Here is a 24,400-nt window from a genome sequence, read left to right on the forward strand (position 1 = left end):
TATTTCAAAAACTGCTCACCATTTTATTGTGTGTGTGTGTGTGTGTGTGTGTGTGTGTGTTGTTGTTGTTTTTTTTATATGTGGCTTCACCTAAGTTTCACAAATGTCTATTAATGTGATTTTTTTTATATTATAGCATCTTTATTGTGATTTCAGCTTACCAACATGGACACTGCACCAGAAAAAATGCAGGTAGCTCCTCGTAGGTACCAGGAAGAGCTCTTGAAACGTTGCCTAAATGAGAACACAATTCTGTACCTGCCCACAGGGTCTGGGAAAACATTCATAGCTGTTATGTTTATTAAGGAAATAATGAAGGAATGCTGTGTGTAAGTAATTTTTTCTTTGTCTGTGAGGCAATTCAGTGTGTGCATGCAATGTAGAATGGATAAACCCAAACTGACATGACCTTGATATTAGGTACTTAGGCAGTTACTTTTATCATTTGTTGTTTTGATCTATGTAGCAGGCTGAACATGATTTCTGTGCTGTATGATGCTCAGATATTACTTGTGTTTTATAATGGAGTGATTGCAAGGGTGTGTTTATAATGGAGTGAATGCAAGGGTGTGTTTATAATGGAGTGAATGCAAGGGGCAAGATTTTTCTTGGATTTCAGATGTAAATTGCAGGCAATTGAGAGAGATCCACATTTAGCTGTGCTCAGTTTGCCTTTGCAGGTGTTCACTCATGTTTTGCTGGTCGTTTGTCTTGCAGCAAACTGTCAAAGAAAGCTCACATACTTTCCATTTCTGCACTTTTGTTGGTGTGAACAGCAGGAGTGTATCCTCTTTTTTTGATGTGTCACATTTTGTGTGTGAACTAACTTCATTAGCAAATGTGAATTGGGTATATGATGGAAATCATGGAGTCATAATAGATCAAAACACACACACAGAATTACTAGCTTTCGCAACCGATGGTTGCTTCTACAGGAAGGAGAGGGAAAGACGAAAGGATGTGGGTTTTAAGGGAGAGGGTAAGGAGTCATTTCAATCCCGGGAGCGGAAAGACTTCCCTTAGGGGAAAAAAAGACAGGTGTACACTCGCGCGCGCACACACACACACACACACACACACACACACACACACACACACACATCCATCCGCACATACACAGACACCAACAAAAGTGCCCCACTTGTAACAGAATACTTCCCGGGACTGGATCAGACCTTGAATGTGGCTCTCCAGCAGGGATACGACTTCCTAAAATCCTGCCCCGAAATGAGATCCATCCTTCATGAAATCCTCCCCACTCCACCAAGAGTGTCTTTCCGCCGTCCACCTAACCTTCGTAACCTCTTGGTTCATCCCTATGAAATCCCCAAACCACCTCCCCTACTCTCTGGCTCCTACCCTTGCAACTGCCCCCAGTGTAAAACCTGTCCTATGCACCCTCCCACCACCACCTACTCCAGTCCTGTAACCCGGAAGGTGTACACGATCAAAGGGAGAGCCACATGTGAAAGCACCCACGTGATTTACCAACTGACCTGCCTGCACTGTGATGCTTTCTATGTGGGAATGACCAGCAACAAACTGTCCATTCGCATGAATGGACACAGGCAGACAGTGTTTGTTGGTAATGAGGATCACCCTGTGGCTAAACATGCCTTGATGCACGGCCAGCACATCTTGGCACAGTGTTACACCGTCCGAGTTATCTGGATACTTCCCACCAACACCAACCTATCCGAACTCCGGAGATGGGAACTCGCCCTTCAGTATATCCTCTCTTCTCGATATCCGCCAGGCCTCAACCTCCACTAATTTCAAGTTGCCGCCGCTCATACCTCACCTGTCTTTCAACAACTTCTTTGCCTCTGTACTTCCACCTCGACTGACATCTCTGCCCTTACTCTTTGCCTCTAAATATGTCTGCTTGTGTCTGTGTATGTGCGGATGGATATGTGTGTGTGTGTGTGTGTGTGTGCGCGAGTGTACATCTGTCCTTTTTTTCCCCTAAGGGAAGTCTTTCCGCTCCCGGGATTGGAATGACTCCTTACCCTCTCCCTTAAAACCTACATCCTTTCGTCTTTCCCTCTCCTTCCTGAAGAAGCAACCATCGGTTGCGAAAGCTAGCAATTCTGTGTGTGTGTTTGTGTGTTTTGTTCATGTTCCTGTCTGCCGGCGCTTTCCCGCTTGGTAAGTCTTGGAATCTTTGTTTTTAATATATTTTTCCCATGTGGAAGTTTCTTTCTGTTTATATATATATATATTAAAAACAAAGATTCCAAGACTTACCAAGCAGTAAAGCGCCGGTAGATAGGCACAATGAATAAAACACACACACAGAATTTCGAGCTTTCGCAACCGGCGGCTGCTTCGTCAGGAAAGAGGGAAGGAAAAGGAAAGATGAAAGGATGTGGGTTTTAAGGGAGAGGGTAAGGAGTCATTCCAATCCCGGGAGCGGAAAGACTTACGTTAGGGGGAAAAAAGGATAGGTATATATTGGCGCGCGCGCGCGCGCGCCCACACACACACACACACACACACATCCATCCATACATACATACACAGACACAAGCAGGCATATTTAAAGGCAAAGAGTATGGGCAGAGATGTAAGTCAAGGCGGAAGTGTGGAGGCAAAGATGATGTTGAATGACAGGTGAGGTATGAGTGGCGGCAACTTAAAAATTAGCGGAGATTGAGGCCTGGTGGATAACAAGAAGAGAGGATATGTTGAAGGGCAAGTTCCCATCTCTGGAGTTGCGATAGGTTGGTGTTGGTGGGAACTATACAGATAAGTCGGACGGTGTAACACTGTGCCAAGATGTGCTGGCCCTGCACCAAGGCATGTTTAGTCACAGGGTGATCCTCATTACCAACAAACACTGTCTGCCTGTGTCCATTCATGCGAATGGACAGTTTGTTGCTGGTCATTCCCACATAGAAAGCGTCACAGTGTAGGCAGGTCAGTTAGTAAATCACGTGGGTGCTTTCACACGTGGCTCTGCCTTTGATCGTGCACACCTTCCGGGTTACAGGACTGGAGTAGGTGGTGGTGAGAGGGTGCATAGGACAGGTTTTACACCGGGGGCGGTTGCAAGGGTAGGAGCCAGAGGGTAGGGAAGGTGGTTTGGGGATTTCATAGGGATGAATCAAGAGGTTACGAAGGTTAGGTGGACGGCGGAAAGACACTCTTGGTGGAGTGGGGAGGATTTCATGAAGGATGAATCTCATTTCGGGGCAGGACTTTAGGAAGTTATATCCCTGCTGGAGAGCGACATTCAGAATCGGATCCAGTCCCGGGAAGTATCCTGTTACAAGTGGGGCACTTTTGGGTTCTACTGCGAGAGATTCTGGTTTTGAGGGGATGAGGAAGTGGCTCTGGTTATCTGCTTCTGTACCAGGTCGGGAGGGTAGTTGCGGGATGCGAAAGCTGTTTTCAGGTTGTTGGTGTAATGGTCCAGGGATTCAGGACTGGAGCAGATTCGTTTGCCACGAAGGCCTAGGCTGTAGGGAAGGGACCGTTTAATATGGAATGGGTGCAGCTGTCATAATGGAGGTACTGTTTTTTGTTGGTGGGTTTGATGTGGACGGATGTGTGAAGTTGGCCATTGGACAGATGGAGGTCAACGTCAAGGAAAGTGGCATGGGATTTGGAGTAGGACCAGGTGAATCTGATGGAACCAAAGGAGTTGAGGTTGGAGAGGAAAATTTGGAGTTGTTCTTCACTGTGAGTCCAGATCATGAAGATGTCATCAATAAATCCGTACCAAACTTTGGGTTGGCAGGCTTGGGTAACCAAGAAGGCTTCCTCTAAGCGACCCATAAATAGGTTGGCATACGAGGGGGCCATCCTGGTACCCAAGCCTTTTCCCTTTAATTGTTGGTGTGTCTGCCCTTCAAAAGTGAAGAAATTGTGGGTCAGGATGAAGCTGGCTTAGGTGACGAGGAGAGAGGTTTTAGGTAGGGTGGCAGGTGATCGGCGTGAAAGGAAGTGCTCCATTGCAGCGAGGCCCTGGACGTGCGGGATATTTGTGTACAGGGAAGTGGCATCAATGGTTACAAGGATGGTTTCCGGTGGTAACAGACTGGGTACGGATTCAAGGCGTTCCAGAAAGTGGTTGGTGTCTTTGATGAAGGATGGGAGACTGCATGTAATGGGTTGGAGGTGTTTATCTACGTAGGCAGAGATACGTTCTGTGGGGGCTTGGTAACCAGCTACAATGGGGCAGCCGGGATGTAGGTAGAAGGTAGGAGTGCGAGGTGTCGGTGGGGTCAGGAGTTTGATGGAGTCAGGTGAAAGGTTTTGTAGGGGGCCTAAGGTTCTGAAGATTCCTTGAAGCTCTGCCTGGACATCAGGAATGGGATTACCTTGGCAAACTTTGTATGTAGAGTTGTCTGAAAGCTGACGCAGTCCCTCAGCCACATACTGCCAACCCAAAGTTTGGTACAGATTTATTGATGACATCTTCGTGATCTGGACTCACAGTGAAGAACAACTCCAGAATTTCCTCTCCAACCTCAACTCCTTTGGTTCCATCAGATTCACCTGGTCCTACTTCAAATCCCATGCCACTTTCCTTGACATTGACCTCCATCTGCCAAATGGCCAGCTTCACACATCCGTCCACATCAAACCCTCCAACAAGCAACCGTACCTCCATTATGACAGCTGCACCCATTCCATATTAAACGGTCCCTTCCCTACAGCCTAGACCTTCGTGGCAAACGAATCTGCTCCAGTCCTGAATCCCTGAACCATTACACCAACAACCTGAAAACAGCTTTCGCATCCCGCAACTACCCTCCCGACCTGGTACAGAAGCAAATAACCAGAGCCACTTCCTCATCCCCTCAAACCCAGAACCTCTCACAGAAGAACCCCAAAAGTGCCCCACTTGTGACAGGATACTTCCCAGGACTGGATCATACTCTGAATGTGGCTCTCCAGCAGGGATACAACTTCCTAAAATCCTGCCCCGAAATGAGATCCATCCTTCATGAAATCCTCCCCACTCCATCAAGAGTGTCTTTCCGCCGTACACCTAACTTTCGTAACCTCTTGGTTCATCCCTATGAAATCCCCAAACCACCTTTCCTACCCTCTGGCTCCTACCCTTGCAACCGCCCCGGTGTAAAACCTGTCCTATGCACCCTCCCACCACCACCTACTCCAGTCCTGTAACCCGGAAGGTGTGCACGATCAAAGACAGAGCCACATGTGAAAGCACCCATGTGATTTACCAACTGACCTGCCTACACTGTGACGCTTTCTATGTGGGAATGACCAGCAACAAACTGTCCATTCGCATGAATGGACACAGGCAGACAGTGTTTGTTGGTAATGAGGATCACCCTGTGGCTAAACATGCCTTGGTGCAGGGCCAGCACATCTTGCCCCAGTGTTACACCGTCCGGGTTATCTGGATACTTCCCACCAACACCAACCTATCCGAACTCCAGAGATGGGAACTTGCCCTTCAGTATATCCTCTCTTCTCGATATCCGCCAGGCCTCAACCTCCGCTAATTTCAAGTTGCCGCCGCTCATACCTCACCTGTCTTTCAACAACTTCTTTGCCTCTGTACTTCCACCTCGACTGACATCTCTGCCCAAACTCTTTGCCTTTACAAATGTCTGCTTTTGTCTGTGTATGTGCGGATGGATATGTGTGTGTGTGTGTGTGTGTGTGTGTGTGTGTGTGTGTGTGTGTGTGTGTGTGTGTGTGTGAGAGCGCGAGTGTACATCTGTCCTTTTTTCCCCCTAATGTAAGTCTTTCCGCTCCCGGGATTGGAATGAGTCCTTACCCTCTCCCTTAAAGCCCACATCCTTTCGTCTTTCCCTCTCCTTCCCTCTTTTCTGACGAAGCAACCGTCGGTTGCGAAAGCTAGAAATTTTGTGTTTGTGTTTTTTTATTTATTGTGCCTGTCTACCGGCGCTTTCCCGCTTGGTATATATATATATATATATATATATATATATATATATATATAAAGATTCCAAGACTTACCAAGTGGGAAAGCGCCGGCAGACAGGCACATGAACAAAACACACAAACACACACACAGAATTACAAGCTTTCGCAACTGGCAGTTGCTTCGTCAGGAAGGAAGGAAGGAGAGGGAAAAATGAAAGGGTGTGGGTTTTAAGGGAGAGGGTAAGGAGTCATTCCAATCCCGGGAGCGGAAAGACTTCCCTTAGGGGAAAAAAAGGACAGGTGTACACTCGCACACACACACACACACATATCCATCCGCACATACACAGACACAAGCAGACATATGTCCCATGTGGAAGTTTCTTTCTGTTTTATTTATATATATATATATATATATATATATATATATATATATATGCTGTAGGTGCCACAGGAGATAAGTTTCTTCCTCAAGATCCACTGGACAAAATGTATGGGAAAATGTGCTTTACAAGAAATTGCCAAGGCACTGACGAATCGACAAAGAAAATAAATTCGTTACTTGCTGCAAACTTGGGAACATGCATAACTGTGTCCAGTTGCTAAGAATCTTTGGCCATTATTGCTCATAGGTGGTCAGTGTTCTGCAAAACCATTTTCTCATCATTGCAATGAGCAGCCAATAAAATGCTTTGCCTACATGCTTGCAGTGGTTCGAAACAAGGATAAGGAAGGTTGTAGCAGAAGTTCAGTAATAAGTGGGTAGCTACTATTTGTTTAAAAATCGTAAAAATTCAGATGTCCATGTTTTTCTTTTCCTACAGTGCTTTGCTTGCTTATTTACCAACAAAAAATCCTATTTGAATAACTATCACATAGAAGTTTTGAGGTCAGGTACATAAAAACAAACATGTCACAGCTAAGGACTAGCAAAACACTACACTAGTGATACGGTGTACTAAGTTAGCCCTGTGGCTGATATTGGTTGGCACCCACAGGACACACACAATGTAAAATAATAAGAAAAAGACCACTGGGAGTGCCACATCTGTGGTGAGACAAGTTTGGATGATAAAACCACAATTTGTGTACTAGCAAAAAGGTAGACCCATCCTTAATTTATTGTTACTATCTGAATAAGTTTTGCATGATAACTATAAACAGAATTATATTGAATGAAACCAATGTGCTGACAGCTGTAGTATCTACAAAACAAAAGTGCAGCATTTGTAGTGTGTTGTTCTTTGTTGGTCATTCCCTTATATTTTCTTCCATTTCCTCCTATATAAACACTTGCTCATTGGTGGCAGCAATGGTAGTGGACACTGCTGAATTTTTCTGTGTGTGCTCATTCACCTGTTTGCTTCTATTTGCTCTGATGTAAGTGGAGATTTAAGCTTACAAAATATGTGAACTAGAGGTTTCAAAATGTGATGCAGACACAACTAGAGGCTGTACAGAGAGTACTTAATACATACTGTAACATGAGAGGTGTTCGGAGATGAGTTACAATTTATTTATTTTACAAGCACCACTCAAACTATGGGCATATCCTTTTGTAGTATCATAAACTGGTCATAGACCACCAAAGAGATGCTAGATAGCAGTTATGAACCATGTGTGTAGTGAAAAGACTGTGGTTGTTTGCTGTTAAGTACGGAAGGCTATGAACAAGGTGGAAGGTGACGGTCATGGACAAAGATGGACTGCATAGTTTTTGTGGAAGAAAGGAGTCAAAACAACATATTCATAAATGTGTAACTGTGGTGTGTGTTTAGGAAGCTCGTGTTTATTGGACAGATCATTGCATCGCCAGTGGAATAGTGAGCAAAGTTTGCATCACTGATGTTCATTATTGTGCCACGCTCACACTATTCACCTGATCTCATTCCATCTGATTATGCTCCATTCAATTCACCTGATCTCATTCCATCTGATTATGCTCCATTCAGTAACATGAAGGATGCATTGTGAGTTAAAAGATTGGGCAACACCTAAGAATTTCACTCAGGAATGGGCGTGTAGTACCCCCAAACAGTGGTTCTGTGGCACAGTAATGAAGTTTTTAAGATAGTGGCAGTGGTGTATTGTTGTCACTGGCGATTATAAGGAGAGATCCCGTGTACACGAGCTCATGTTAGTTAATAAAAAAGATACAAAAAAAGTACAATTGCGAATCATTTCTGATTACCACCCATACTTGGAACTGAACTATTGTAGGGATCAACTGTTATTTCCTACCAGTATTGTGTTAAATGGGCTTGTTTTGTTAGTACTTGCTGCAATACATGTCTACCCTGAAATCTTCTGCTACCTGTAATCTTCAATGACATTTTAATGTGACAAACACAGTACACAGCTATTTTCGTACTGGTCGTGGATTGTAGATGCGTGGAATTTAGTAGTGGTCTCAGTGATCTAGTGAGTGTGCTGTTGTTCATGGATTCAATACTAATGGAGTGAGATGTTTGAGTTCTTAACCAAATACTAATATAATAGAGGAATTTGTTCTTGAGAACAGCAAACATCAAAAGTGTGAGATATGTGATGTAACTTTTTTTCGAAACCGTATGTTCTTCTACTAACTGTTCTGCGGACTGTGGAAGATATTATTCTGTAAGAAAAGTTTATCTGCTGCTACAAAAATTATTTTCCTGTGGGCATGGATATCTAGCAACCTAAGAATACAATTTTTAACTCTACAAATTAGCACAGATGCATGTTATCTCAGAATCTTAAAGTGAAATGTCTGAGACACCTTACTTCAATAATAGTTCAGCCAGAAAGATAACAGCAAGAAGTATATTGGAAAAATTTGGTCATCTGGGTGAATGTTGGAGAGTAATGGGGTTGTAGATCTCTAGGTGGAGGATAAACGTGAGTAATGGTCATAAAACAGTCCCTGTATTTCTCCACGACAGGAATGAAGAAACTATTACCCATTGCTGAAATCAGAACTGTGCCAGCCCAAGCCATCTTCCCTGTTGGCTGTGGGGCCATTCTTCCTGCTGGCTGCAAACTTGAATGGAGCCCCATTGTAAGGCAGGCAGTAGATCCCCTAAGCAAAATCATTTGGGAAGTAATCCAGTGTTTGCTGAGTGTCTGAGACATGGATGCAGCTTACTGCAAGTCATGGCTCCTGTTGAGACCAGTGATGCCTTCCGTCTGTTTTTAGAGGTCATTTTCAGATTTGTTGTTAAATGAAAGACATGGTGAACCCTGCTAACCTTGTTCATGGGTTGAAGGCACATATGTGATTGGTGTCATCGTACCCAGGATTGACTGTGGCTCTTTGGTATGGAGTATGGTAGAAGGCTTAAACCAGGCTGTACCAGCTCAGGTGCTCTCCCAGAGGAGACAGCTGGCAGGCTCGGGCAGAGGTCAACAGGGATGGGCAAACAGCTAATGCGCGATCAGTCTTGCAGCTGGATCGTAGCTTATGCAATTATGGTCCACTGGTCAAGCACACACAGACAAGGGTTACAGAGCAGTGCATGCTTGCGCAGAGCATGTGTAATAATGCCATCTGGCAGGTAGACTACTCTACTTGTGCCTGTGTGTGAGTATAATATGGAGTGTGCAGTATTGCCCTTGCCACATGGGGCAATGTTGGAACAGCCTGGCTTAAACCACAGGCTCCATGTTAATTCTGTGGCAATCTTGCATGTAGATTTTTAGATTCCCACTGTTATGTGAAGAATTTCAGAGTTGTTTCACCTGCCCTTCCCTCAGGAGGCCAGGCATGCCTAACAGTCTGGAATCAGCTATTGGATGTAAGAATATATGGTTTATATAGAGCTAGACAGGCAATACTCAAAGGCAAATGTATCTTAGATTTCCTCTTATACCACAGAACTTGATATGGTATTGAGTGTTACTTTGACAGTTCTGTGGTAGATAATACATAAAATGCAACGAACTATGAACTAGCAACAATAAACAGTTGTTCTGCATACAACTTATTAATTTCCGGTAACGGAGAAGGAAATGCCACTGCACAAACTCCTGTTGCATTTGAACTAATTCACAAGAGAGATATCATGCCGTGTATGTGCACATATAAAAATTTTTGATGAGTTTGAAGTAAAGGAATATACTACAACCTCAAATGTATTACTCACTTGGGGATTGTGAGGAGAGGATTACATTAATTACAACATCCCCAGAGGCACTTCAGCAACCATTCATCTCATGCCCAAAAAGAAACCTGCCCTGCATTTCACAGTGGTTTGCAGAATATAGATACAGTTGCAAAGCTGACTGTTGAAAGTGAAAAATGTAGTTCTTTGGTTATTAGAGATTGTAACAGGATGGCGATTCTTCTGGCAAATCTGGAATTCTCGGGAATTACGTTTTACCTCCAAAAATCGGGGAAATCTCTGGGAATCTAACATCATAATTTAACTGAGCATTGTAAGTCACAAATTTTAAAATACTTAATAATTCAAAGTGTGTTGATTATTTTAATATTAGTCCACATAAATTAACATTGAAAAACTGTGGTTAAACTGCAGCGTAGATGGAAGAAAAGTCGTTATTGTGAGATGGTCAGCACCCAGCTGCTCACCATTAGTTTCTCAGGAGCTTTTTACGACTTTGTCTTTCCTCCCCATGCCTGAAATTTTCAGGTTTTTTTCCCCCCAAGTCTGAGTAGCCACCGTGCTATAATGAACTACTAGATGGCTTGCAAGTGAACATTTTGATCCCTCTTCCTACACTAAAATAATGTTTGTAAAAGTTACCAACATTTGGGTGAAATGAGGAAAAAATTAATTACTAGTAAATATCAAATAAATGCAGTAAAACATACAGATTTAGACTGAATTAAAATGTAATAATATAGTGAGAATTTATTGACAGCAGTAAGACATGTCATGGACGTGGTGCGAAGAGGGCAGTGTGCAGTCAAGTCCACTTAAAATGTTAGATCTTTAATCCATTCCAGATCATCTAATTTGGGTTCCTGATTTCCTTTTCATTCAGAAAGCCAACAATAGTGAGTGATAAATTAAAAAATTGTTCTGCGTGTGCTGCTTGACTTAACCAACATATTTCACATTAATAGATAATGCCACTGTGCTCTTTGTTCAGTTCCATCGCAAACTATTGAATCTGACAGTGTGCTACTAGTCATGCCACCAATTTCATCATGTGCTTCCTGCTTGCAAATTTAACACAGAATGCTTCTTGATGTATGGAACAATCAGTCGCATACATATTGTCTGTCGATCATTGTAATGTTTTTCTCATCTGTCATCAACAAATTCTTTATGTGTAGTGTTGTAAGGCTGTTCTATAACAAATTGTTGTATCCATTGATTATACAACTGCATAATAGGTATAGAGAATTCTCATCCTGCTCTATGAAAATGAACTGTGATTCTCATTCATTTTTCAAGGCTTGTGACTGTACTTTACTGAACTGCCTCTTTTTTTGAGCAAATAGGCACAGGATCTGCAAAATACCTTTTTACTATGAGAAAATAGCAAAGTATAAACATTGTTGACACGTGATTCTGCCGGACTGAAGAAAGTATTGCTGACTGAAAAGTGCTGCACCAAATGCCAGAACAGGGTCACATTGCACTGCTAAACAATATATCATTGTGTTCTGACTAGTCCTGAGGAGGACTGAGTAAAATTAGTAGTGCCGAGTACCAAACTGGACGTGTGGGTGCATGAATCTTTGCACACCATGGCCAGCCCTGTGGTAGTAGATGACTAGACAAGTGTCAGAGATAACATGGGAATGAAATAAAGTGTCAAAGAAAGGCCCAGAATAGTAAGTGTACATTTATATACTAAACAGATTTTCAGAAAATTATCTTGAGGATTTGGTGAGACAGCGCACTTGCAGGCGAAACATTTGATGTGCTGGGAACAAACAGATCTGTACTCTGTGAACACAGAATCAGTGATATTGAATATATTACTTCATCATTAATTACAGGTGTTGAATGAAAAGTTAAGGTAGAGAGCTAGTTCTGTGTAACAGAGACAACAAGAAACTGCTTTAGTATGCAGTAAACATTGTTTGGAATACTGAAACAAATATGTGATTGTATTGAAGACTTCGTAGCAAATATAATTCAGTTTATTGATTTAATGGGGAGGTTTTGCTAGAAACAAGAGTACTGTCTGGTATACTTAAAGACAACATTATTGAACCACTTTTGTTCAAGAAGTGTACTAAATGACTCTTAAGAGAAAATATAGCTCTCTGAGGCTATTGTCTGATGATGCAATTCTGTGTGGGGCAGTAACATAATCAGGAAGGAGCCATGCAATGCAGGTATATTTGCAGATTATCAACACTCAGTGCAAATACAAGCTGTTGGCCCTCTAAATAAATAAATAAATAAATAAATACAAACTATTATATAACTGTACAAAAATATCTGATATTGTTTATGGGCAGTCACAGGAATTGTTGCTGCCATCAAATGAATGAGAGTTTCTTTGAACAATATAAGATAAAGGATAGATAGCTACTCACTATAAAGACGGCGTGTTGAGACGCAGACATGCATAAAAAAGACTGCAAAGCCTTAGTGAGCAAAGGAACACACACACACACACACACACACACACACACACACACACACACACACACACACACACACATATACTACATTGGCACAAGCAAGCACACCTTATGTGGACTGCCATATCTGGCAGCTTGGATTGGAATGTTCCCATGAGTTACAGTGGAGTGACCACATATATGCAGCCACTGATAAGGCAGATGCCAGACTCAGATTACTGCAGAATCCTAAGTAGGTGTAACTCACATGAGAGTTTATCTTCAAAACCCTTGGTTGACTAATTCTTGGATAGTGTTAGATCCTTACCAAGTTGGCCTGTATCGGCAGTGACATATGTGTATATAGCCTGTAAACGAACTTGTTCTGCATAATTTTGGTGGTAATTGTTCAAATGATCCATGGAACATGCGAGTAACTCACAAGTTAAGAACTAATGTGTTAATAGGAAGTTTTTTGTGATATGTAAATAATAGACAGAGCACAGGCGACAACTCACCATATAGGTACTGGAAGGAATGTAGTAACCAGATATTTATTACATAGCTTTTAAGGACCCACTTGGTGTTTTACAAATCATGTCATCTGTATAGCATCTAACTTATTCAACTATATTATTACAAATTACATTTGATGTTTTGCTTTCTCATGCAAAGACAAATTTTGTGGTTTACAAAATGCTAAAACACTATGTATAGTTTCTGTGTGAGCAACATGATTCTTTTAAATTCACTCTGCAACAGTGGAATGTTTGTCCTTGTGCCGTATCAATAGTCATAATGTATGCAAATCCTGCTGGAAACTGAACCCTTTATAGCTGAATGATAAGTTAGTTGAAAAGGAAATCTGTTTGGAGGTTTATGCTGTTATCCTGATTCATCATTGTACGAGTGGATTTAAATACTTTTTCTGTCCGTGAAATTGTCATATGTATTCTCTGGTTTGTACTTTGAACTCTGTCTTTTTTGTTTCTTATATTATTCACTCACTCAACCATTCTTTGTTTAAGTAATTCTCCCTATAAGCGAATACTTTTTTAATGAGTTGTTCCTTGTTATTTTGTTGCACAACCAATGTATAAGATGCTTCTACAAGAATGTAGAACAGTACAATACATGTCATTTCCAAGTTTTATTCTCAAACATTCGAGGTAACCAGCAGAAGGGTGAGAATGTTATAAACAATCTCAGATTTTTTCCCCGTGTAAAACATGTTGAAGCAAAAAGAGACTGATGATGTCTCGGTGACTGCCATGATGTGATGCTGACCACTTCAAACACCCAAATCTACACCATCGCATCAGCTATCATTGCATAATCAGCACTGCACAGCCAATACAGTGAGAAAGAGGGGAACTAAGTAACTGCAGACACAAAAAATAGTGATTTGCAGTGGGTGGTTTTGTTGGTTTGTTTGTTCTTTATTCATCTACAAATCCTTCATAAAATTATATAAGATATATCACCTTTGTTAGAATAGGACCAAGTAGCAACAGAACACACATAAAAATTTGCAAGCATTTGGAGTCAGTGGCCCTTTCATCTGGCAAAAGGGATGAAACGGAAGAAAATCTTTCCTTCTCATCCCTTCCAGTAAGTCTCCCCTGACCAACAGTTCTGGACATCTTTCCTGAACTCTCCCCATTTCCTAAACCACGCCAGTCCTTTTTCTTCACTCCTCTTCCTTCGCCTTCTGCCAGGAGGAGGAGATATTGGCCCAAAAAGCTTGCGGATTTCTGTACCTTTTTTATGTGTGTTTCTCCTGCTGCTACTTGCTGAGTAGATTTTTTTTCATCTGTCCAGTTACATTGAATTTTGAAAAATTGTTTATTTTGGTGTGTATTACTGTAGGAATTATTAAACTAAAAGAGTTTACTATAGAATAACAGTTGTTTCTTATTAAATAATATTAATATTTTTCCCTTCCCTACTCTGAAGTATTTAAATAATTCTCGACTTTATTGAATGAATTATTTAAGAGGTACACTTTAATGGACTTTTCAAATATTTTGATTTTAGTTGTCCCTTTAATATCACTGTGCAATATATTGTACTATTTTATTTCTTTGTAGAAAATACTGTTTCATGTTTTTTGTTTGTTTACTCTTGGTAATTGTAAGTTTAGCCTGGCACTTGGTCAGTGATCATGAATGCCACTGTTCATGAGATAATTGCTTATGTTCTTGTTATGCATAACAGATTGGTGGTTATATTCACAGATTGGTGGATATATTCACAGATTGGTGGATATATTAACATAATGTGGTTAAAATCTCCAACTGCATAAAGAGGTCTTTATGTGAAGGTTTGTTACTATTTTTTAGTTTTTATTCCAGAGGCCCCTCGCTGTAGTTTGAAGACTGTATATAAGGCATTGTCTAGTTGAAGGTAACACATTGATAGAGGGTGTAACTTGCTGATGGTATTTTCTTTGTTTGTATATTTGTGGGTTTGATCCTTAGGAGTTTCATTTCCTTTCTCTACTAAGAGGTCTGGTGTTTTAGTTGTGATTACAATGTCATTGTTATCAGCAAAATGTCCACCAGTAAATATACATCTACATCTACATGTACATGACTAGTTGCAATTCACATTTAAGTGCTTGGCAGAGGGTTCATCGAACCACAATCATACTATCTCTATACTATTCCACTCCCGAACAGCGAGCGGAAAAAACGAACACCTAAACCTTTCTGTTCGAGCTCTGATTTCTCTTATTTTATTTTGATGATCATTCCTATGTATGTAGGTTGGGCTCAACAAAATATTTTCTCATTCGGAAGAGAAAGTTGGTGACTGAAATTTCGTAAAAAGGTCTCGCCACGACGAAAAACGTCTATGCTGTAATGACTTCCATCCCAACTCGTTTATCATATCTGCCACACTCTCTCCCCTATAACGTGATAATACAAAACGAGCTGCCCTTTTTTGCACCCTTTCGATGTCCTCCGTCAATCCCACCTGGTAAGGATCCCACACCGCGCAGCAATATTCTAACAGAGGACGAACGAGTGTAGTGTAAGCTGTCTCTTTAGTGGACTTGTTGCATCTTCTAAGTGTCCTGCCAATGAAACGCAACCTTTGGCTCGCCTTCCCGACAATATTATCTATGTGGTCCTTCCAAGTTGTTCATAATTTTAACACCCAGGTACTTAGTTGAATTGACAGCCTTGAGAATTGTACTATTTATCGAGTAATCGAATTCCAACGGATTTCTTTTGGAACTCATGTGGATCATCTCACACTTTTCGTTATTTAGCGTCAACTGCCACCTGACACACCATACAGCAATCTTTTCTAAATCGCTTTGCAACTGATACTGGTCTTCGGATGACCTTACTAGACGGTAAATTACAGCATTATCTGCGAACAATCTAAGAGAACTGCTCAGATTGTCACCCAGGTCATTTATATAGATCAGGCACAGCAAAGGTCCCAGGACGCTTCCCTGAGGAACACCTGATATCACTTCAGTTTTACTCGATGATTTGCCGTCTATTACTACGAACTGCGACCTTCCTGACAGGAAATCACGAATCCAGTCGCACAACTGAGACGATACCCCATAGCTCCGCAGCTTGATTAGAAGTCACTTGTGAGGAACGGTGTCAGAAGCTTTCCGGAAATCTAGAAATACGGGATCAACTTGAGATCCCCTGTCGATAGCGGCCATTACTTTGTGCGAATAAAGAGCTAGCTGCGTTGCACAAGAGCGATGTTTTCTGAAGCCATGCTGATTACGTGTCAATAGATCGTTCCCTTCGAGGTGATTCATAATGTTTGAATACAGTATATGCTCCAAAACCCTACTACAAACCGACGTCAATGATATAGGTCTGTAGTTAAATGGATTACTCCTACTACCCTTCTTAAACACTGGTGCGACCTGCGCAATTTTCCAATCTGTATGTACAGATCTATCGGTGAGCGAGCGGTTGTATATGAGTGCTAAGTAGGGAGCTATAGTATCAGCGTAATCTGAAAGGAACCTAATCGGTATACAATCTGGACCTGAAGACTTGCCCGTTTCAAGCGATTTGAGTTGTTTCGCAACCCCTAAGGTATCTACTTCTAAGAAACTCATGCTAGCAGATGTTCGTGTTTCAAATTCTGGAATATTCCATTCGTCTTCCCTGGTGAAGGAATTTCGGAAAACTGCGTTCAATAACTCCGCTTTAGCGGCACAGTCGTCGAAAACAGTACCATCGGTACTGCGCAGCGAAGGTATTGACTGCGTCTTGCCGCTTGTGTACTTTACATACGGCCAGAATTTCTTCGGATTTTCTACCAAATTTCGAGACAATGTTTCGTTGTGGAACCTATTAAAGGCATCTCGCATCGAAGTACGTGCCAAATTTCGCGCATCTGTAAATTTTAGCCCATCTTCGGGATTTCGCGTTCTTCTGAACTTCGCATGCTTTTTCCGTTGCCTCTGCAACAGCGTTTGGACCTGTTTTGTGTACCACGGGGGATCCGTTCCATCTCTTACCAATTTATGAGGTATGAATATCTCAATTGCTGTTGCTACTGTATCTTTGAACTTGAGCCACATCTCATCTACATTCGCATAGTCAGTTCGGAAGGAATGGAAATTGTCTTTTAGGAAGGCTTCTAGTGACACTTTATCCACTTTTTTAAATAAAATTATTTTGCGTTTGTTTCTGATGGATTTGGAAGAAATGGTATTGAGCCTAGCTACAACGACCTTGTGATCACTAATCCCTGTATCAGTCATGATGCTCTCTATCAGCTCTGGATTGTTTGTGGCTAAGAGGTCAAGTGTGTTTTCGCAACCATTTACAATTCGCGTGGGTTCGTGTACTAACTGCTCGAAATAATTTTCGGAGAAAGCATTTAGGACAATGTCGGAAGACGTTTTCTGCCTACCACCGGTTTTGAACAAGTATTTTTGCCAACATACCGAAGGTAGGTTGAAGTCCCCACCAACTATAACCGTATGAGTGGGGTATTTATTTGTTACGAGACTCAAACTTTCTCTGAACTGTTCCGCAACTGTATCATCGGAGTCTGGGGGTTGGTAGAAGGAGCCAATTATTAACTTAATTCGGCTGTTAAGTATAACCTCCACCCATACCAATTCGCACGGAGTATCTACTTCGACTTCACTACAAGATAAACCACTACTGACAGACAGAAACACTCCACCACCAATTCTGCCTAATCTATCTTTCCTGAACATCGTCTGAGACTTCGTAAAAATTTCTGCAGAACTTATTTCAGGCTTTAGCCAGCTTTCTGTACCTATAACGATATCAGCTTCTGTGCTTTCTATTAGCGCTTGAAGCTCAGGGACTTTTCCAGAGCAACTACAACAATTTACAACTATAATTCCGACTGTTCCTTGATCCAAGCACGTCCTGTAATTGCCAAGCACCCTTTGACATTGCAGCCCATCCCGCACTTTCCCGAGGCCTTCTAACCTAAAAAACCGCCCAGTCCATGCCACACAGCCTCCACTACCCGTGTAGCCGCCAGCTGAGTGTAGTGAACTCCTGACCTATTCAGCGGAACCCGAAACCCCACCACCCTATGGCGCAAGTCAAGGAATCTGCAGCCAATACGGTCGCAAAACCGTCTGAGCCTCTGATTCAGACCCTCCACCCGGCTCTACACCAAAGGTCCGCAGTCGGTTCTGTCAACAATGCTGCAGATGGTGAGCTCTGCCTTCATCTCGCAAGCAAGACCGGCAGCCTTCACCAAATCAGATAGCCGCTGGAATCCAGAGAGAATTTCCTCAGATCCAAAGCGACACACGTCATTAGTGCCGACATGTGCCACCACCTGCAGCTGGCTGCACCCTGTGCTCTTCATGGCATCTGGAAGGACCCTTTCCACATCAGGAATGACTCCTCCTGGAATGCACACGGAGTGCACACTGGATTTCTTCCCCTCCTTAACCACCGTATCCCTAAGGGGCCCCATTACGCGCCTAACATTGGAGCTCCCAACTACCAATAAGCCCACCCTCTGCGATTGCCCGGACCTTGAAGGCTGAGAATGATCCTCTGAAACAGGGCAGGCGGCTGCATCTGGCTCAACCAGAGACAGTGCCTGAAACCGGTTTGTCAGACGCACCGGGGAGGCTTTCTGATCAGCCTCCGGGGACGCCTTTCACTGCCTGCCACGCCTTGGAACGACCTCCCAATCAACCACAGGCGAGGGCTCAGCCCCACTGCGGGAAGCAACCGGGGCAACCACAGCGGCAGACCGATCTGGGGACAGACGGGACGAGGAAAAGTCAGACTACCCCGAAACTTCTGAATGTTAATAACAGGAAACTAGAAATTCATGGCATGGCCAGACAGTGCAAGTTGAATAAGCTGACTGCATGTCGTCATGTGCCATCCGACAAAGCTGCAGATAACAGCATCAAAATATCTGCCCAATTCATAGACAGCAAAGGTAATAATACAACTCTCCATCATGCAAAGTCTATTGCATTATAATATCAGGGAACAGAATGTATAGTTAAATCCGATAACACAGTTTAAATCCGTCTGTCGGCACACAGTCTGTAAATCATAACTAGATAGTTGCGACATGCTGACACAAAGACCCAGTACTGGTAGTCACTGCTTAAGCTTAGGTTGCAGTGCCTCTGGACACCACACTACCGCAGGCCTGCAATTGCTCAGTGTGCATGGCCAGCCCATAAACAGGTAATGTTGACGGCTTGCCAAACAGTCCTTCCCCAATCAAACAAGCAACCACTTCTCCTCTCGTGGCTCAAGCCATCGACTGACTTATCTCTCCCATGCTGCGGCCACCTGATTAACACTTCTGCCACCCGAGGAAGAAGAGCACAATCCACTTGGAAGTATAGCCAACATATGTCTGCTAATACCAATGTAGGCAGCAGTGTGCATGTAGCACATATTCCCTCCTCAATTCGGCAACCTGCCAAGAACCTCAGATTTGCCCTGGGAACTCAACTTAATCTGAGACAGGTGAGCCCTAACTTCTTTGCTGTTTGGAGGTCCCTTAACAGAACAGTGACAGGGTTCATGAACTCTTGAGTTTCTAATGGACCCATAAATCGCAGAAATAACATCTCGCCTTTACTGACTGCTTAAAAATTCTTAATAAAAATCATGCCACCAATTCGGTAGTTGTCTGGTTGCCACTCTACATTGTGGTGGATGTGGTCTCTCTCTTATGTGCCTCAGAGATCCCTTTTGCCAGCCTCCATTACCAACTGTTTGGCATTTCTCTTCTCAGGCAGTATGTCATCAATAGACCATAAATTAGACAGTGGATTGTCTACCTGGTATCCCAGGAGAAAACTCACAAGTGTGGACTGATTGCTCTCAGTCCATACAGTGATAAGTGCCATTGTTAACCAGGGGAGTGAAGACTCTCATGCGCTTTGATTATCACTATGATAGGTTATGAGGACCATGTTAAGGTTCCTATTAATGTGCTCCATATATTATGGGTTTTGATGATAAGGTGATCTAGTTACGTGTCACACTGTCAAACAAAGGCAAAATTGGTTAAAATCATGTGTGGTAAATAAGCTCACATTATCAGATTGTGGAGGGTGGCCAAGAGTGCCAAAAATTCCTTGTAAATTTTGGATTAGAGCTTGAATGGCCGCTACTTTGGCTGATAACAACCAACTTAATAAGCATAAAGCAGGCCACACAAACTAAAATCATCTTTTGCCTGCCTTCAATCTAGGTAACAATCCCACAAAATCAGTGTACATCCACTGAAAGGATCACTCTGTCAATGTGGTCACCAAATATCTGATCTCGCTATTTTACACTGGTTTACTAACAGTGCGAACCTCACAACTTGATATCTCCTTACTGATCTTGTTATCCATTCCAGACAATAAATTGCTGTCTGATTTTCTCCTGCGTTGTCCACGCTCCTCAATGTCTTCCCGTAGCAGATTCATGGAAGTAGTGGAACATTTACAATGTCTACTTTCTGTAACCTCTCCTTAATCTCGCGAACGCATTTGCCTTGATCCTGGAACTCCTCAGTGCCATGAAACAGATGAGGACTTTGTGCAATAACAGAGTTATTGGGGCTTCGAATCATCATCTGTCGGTAGCTACTTATCACCTTCATTGTACTCGTTCTCTCCAAATGTTTGACTCAGTTCTTGCAGCTACAACAGTCTCCAATCTCCAAATATTATGGACTTCAAACCTAAAGAATAAAATCCTATATGCCCACCTGGCAATGCGGCCAGTTTTTCTTGGTGTGGCTAACACCCTGCTGAGGGCTTGACTGTCAGCTTCCAAGACAAACTTTTCCAAAGTGTTCCAATTAATATCTAATCTCCTCTGTTCCGAACAAAACTGACAGGGTCTCCAATTCATAGATAAGATATCTTTTCCCAAAAATATTTAATGCCCTTGAGGTATACTTTCTTAATCCCTTCCTGCTCCTGTAACAACACTGCTCCTATCCCCAGACAGGAAGCATCAGTTTGCAAAATGAATTCAATGTTGAACTCTGGTAGACCTAATACTGGCACTGAACCTAGGTCTTGTTTTAAGGTGCAAAATGCAGCTTCCTGGTAAAGCCACCCACAGAAATTCACATCCCTTTTTTGTGTAGCTCATTAAGTAGAGCAGTACCATTCCAGGCTGTACCCATAGTCTAGGGGTAACATCTTTGATTAGTAATCAAAATGTCCTCAGTTCCAGGTTCAAATCCCGCCACTGGTTAAATTTTGATTAACAATCAACATTGCCAGCTGAAGGCTTCCGGCATAAGAAGTCACCCTCATTCTGCCAATGGCTTTGTCAAAGAGGGTGGAGGAGTGCACAGAGGTTCAGGGCTCTCTCTTGTTCTTGGGATGGGAGACAGCCCCTAAAGGTAGGAGAATTGGCAATGATCAGTGGCATGAGGATGCAGAAGGCAACAGAAACCACTGCATTAAAGACAGATAACATGTATCCATAAGACATATGGCCTGTAATCAAAAAAGTGTCATGATGGTTTCTCCATTGGCAAAAGATTCTGCAATAGTCTCCCATTCAGATCTCCAGGAGGGGACTGCCAAGGGTGAGGTGACCATTAGAAAAAGATTGAATGACCAATGAAAGTGTTATAAGAGTGGGGGCGTGGAGTGTCAGAAGCTTTAACCTGGTAGGGGAGCTAGAAAGTCTGAAAGGGAAATGCAAAGGCTCAATCAAGATATATTAGGTGTCAGTGAAGTGAAATAGAAAGAAGACAGTGATTTCTGGTCAGATGAGTGTAGGGTAATATCAACAGCAGCAGAAAATAAAATAATTGAAGTATGATTTGGTATGAATAGGAAGGTAGGGCAGAGAGTCTGTTCCCCCCTGTGGGTTCAGGGGTAAGAATAGGCCCGCAGTATTCTTGTCTGTAGTAAGAGGCGATAAAAAAGACTCTCATACTTTGTGGCTTTATGTGATGGTCCCCTCTCGGGTTTGACCTCCATCTTTCAACATTCTTCCGAAGAGCAAGCCAATTGGGGAAGGGCGCCTTACATGGTACATTGTGTCTATCATGCATTGAGATCTTTAGCCAGCTTTCACATCGTCACATTGCAGTCCTGCTCGTTCTCTTTCTCTTGGACGAGGATACATTCCTGGGTGCAATTTCCACCATGCACTGTCCAGTGTTGCTTTCTGTGGAGACGACGATCATGGACTTTCTTGCACCTAATATCCAGCACGGTAGCCAGTCCCTTTGTGGTGGGGCCGCCATGTAACCTGTTGGTTGTAGCCCCCTGACAACACAGGGATCGCTCTGCTGATGCCTGTGCCGTTAACACTCCACATATGCCAAGGTGTAGGTGGCTATCTCTCTGGGGCATCAGGACTCCCGGTAATGGCCATCCTGCCAGGTGGCCCTTGCTGAGGCTGGGTGGCGCCCGAGGCGAGGGCCTTTAGTTGGAGTGGATGGTATCAGGGCGGATGACCTACAATAAAGCGTGGTACATCATCTCTTGCTGGTGGCCAGCCGCCAGCAGTCTCTAAGTGTTCTCAGGGTCAATTCAACACTCAGAAATATGATCCCAAATCATTCCCCTCCCTGGCCACACCGTGGTACGAGCGAAAGGCTTAGGATGGCATCGACACTTATTCACTCCGGTTCCTAGTTTGTACGAGAGCTGATGGGGAGTCTTTCATGTCAACGAAGCCTCAATTCTTTGTAGAACATTAAGAGGACAAGTTTGGGGAGGTGAAGGCCTTGTCCAAAATGCACTCTGGATCAGTATTGATAAAAACAGCATCCTCTGCCCAGTCATGGAGGTTACCTGCTTGTGACAAGTTTGGGGATGTTTCAGTTACCATCAAATCCCATAAGAGTTTAAATATGGTCCAGGGTATTATTTACCATAGGGACCTTCATTTGCAGTCTGATGACGAGCTGCACACCCATTTAGAGCGGCGAGGCTTACATTTCGTCCAGCTCATTCATCGGGGTCCGAAGGATAATCAGATTGCTACTGGTGCCTTGATCTTGGCTTTCAAGGGTGATACATTACCGGAGAAGGTCAAGGTGGTGGTCTACCGCTGTGATGTCAAGCCTATATCCCTCCCCCGATTCGGTGCTTTAAGTGCTGTAAGTTCGGCCATATGTCTTCCCGCTGTACTTCCAGCCTAACATATCGAGATTGCGGACACCCATCACATCCCAATACTCCTTGTGCCCCGCCTCCCATCCGTGTCAATTGTGGAGAGCATCATTCACCTTGCTCGCCAAACTGCAGAATCTTACAGAAAGAGTGGAAAATCATGGAATATAAGGCCCTGGACTGACTGACCTATACTGAGGCTAAGAGGAAATATGAACAATTCCATCCTGTGCGAATGACTTCCTCATATGCCGCCGCTACGACAACCATGATAGCCCCATCAGTTCAGCGAATTCCAGTCGGCTCCACATGCCCCCTTGACCATGGGGGGGGGGGGGGGGGGGGGGTGGCACTACCCATCCTGTTGCTCCAACACCACCTACCTGAGGAGCAACTCCCCATCCCCACCCAAACACCCATCGGGGACATCCGTTCCCACTGCTAAGCTGGAGAAGCGTCCAACTTCTTTGGTTCCTCTTTCTCACAAGGAGTCCCTTGCCCTTGGGTCCCTCCCTTCCCAGGTTTCCACAAGTGGGAAGTATGATGCCCGGCAGTGGCATAAGTGCCCACAAACAGCTGGTCGTAGGGCTTCGCGATCCTCCTCCGTCCCGGAGACTGAATCAGTGAAGCCCTCCCAACCAGTGAAACCCAAGGAGCAGTGAGAAAAGTCCAAGAAGAAGACCTCTAAGACGAAGGAACTTGTGGTGGCACCCACCCCACCGCAACCTACAAGCTCTGTGTCTGCGGACTAGGTAGAGATTCTGGTGTGTGCTGAGGACCTGGATATCGCCGGACCCTCAGACACAATCTATGTTACTTGCACAGGTACTCCATCGGTGGCAGCAGGAGACTCAGCAGCATAATCTGCCTCCTCAGTCCCTTCACACCTATCTCGGCCAAGGACAGTGTCATCCTCCAGTGGAACTGCAGTGGTTTTTTCCACCATCTTGCTGAACTCTGACAACTTCTCAGCTTTCACCCTTTCCTCTGCATTGCTCTTCAGGAAACTTGGTTGCCGGCGATGCGAACCCTCCCTCCGCGGCTATCGAGGTTACTATAAGAACTAGGCAGCTTATGAGAGGGTATCTGGTGGCATCTGCATTTACGTCCTTCACTCTCTTTACAGTGAGTGTGTCCCTCTACAAACACCTTTAGAGGCTGTGTCTCTCGACAAACATCTTTAGAGGCTGTCGCTGTTCGTGTGTGGACACCTCAGGCTGTTGCTGTCTGCAGTCTCTATCTTCCACCGGATGGTGATGTCCTGCAGCATGTCCTGGCTGCACCGATAACACAATTGCTGCCACCTTTTTTGTTACTGGCGGACTTCAACACCCGTAACCCTCTGTGGGGTGGATCAGTGGCAACAGGGCAAGGCAACGTCGTTGAGCAAGTGTTGGCAC

At 43.5% G+C, this 24,400-nt stretch overlaps 1 protein-coding gene across 2 annotated transcripts in view; it reads left to right on the top strand.

The window, feature by feature from the left end:
• Positions 1-24,400, top strand: part of LOC126365926 (endoribonuclease Dicer-like) — a 401,671-nt gene that overhangs the window by 19,195 nt on the left and 358,076 nt on the right. For both annotated transcript variants that reach the window (XM_050008684.1, XM_050008683.1), the window contains exon 2: positions 157-329. In XM_050008684.1, coding sequence (XP_049864641.1) covers positions 166-329 — 164 coding nt within the window. In that variant the 5' untranslated portion in view covers positions 157-165. The remainder of the gene's footprint in view (positions 1-156; positions 330-24,400) is intronic.

This window comes from Schistocerca gregaria, chromosome 4 (assembly GCF_023897955.1).
Source record: "Schistocerca gregaria isolate iqSchGreg1 chromosome 4, iqSchGreg1.2, whole genome shotgun sequence".
Taxonomy (NCBI): Eukaryota; Metazoa; Arthropoda; class Insecta; order Orthoptera; family Acrididae; genus Schistocerca; species Schistocerca gregaria.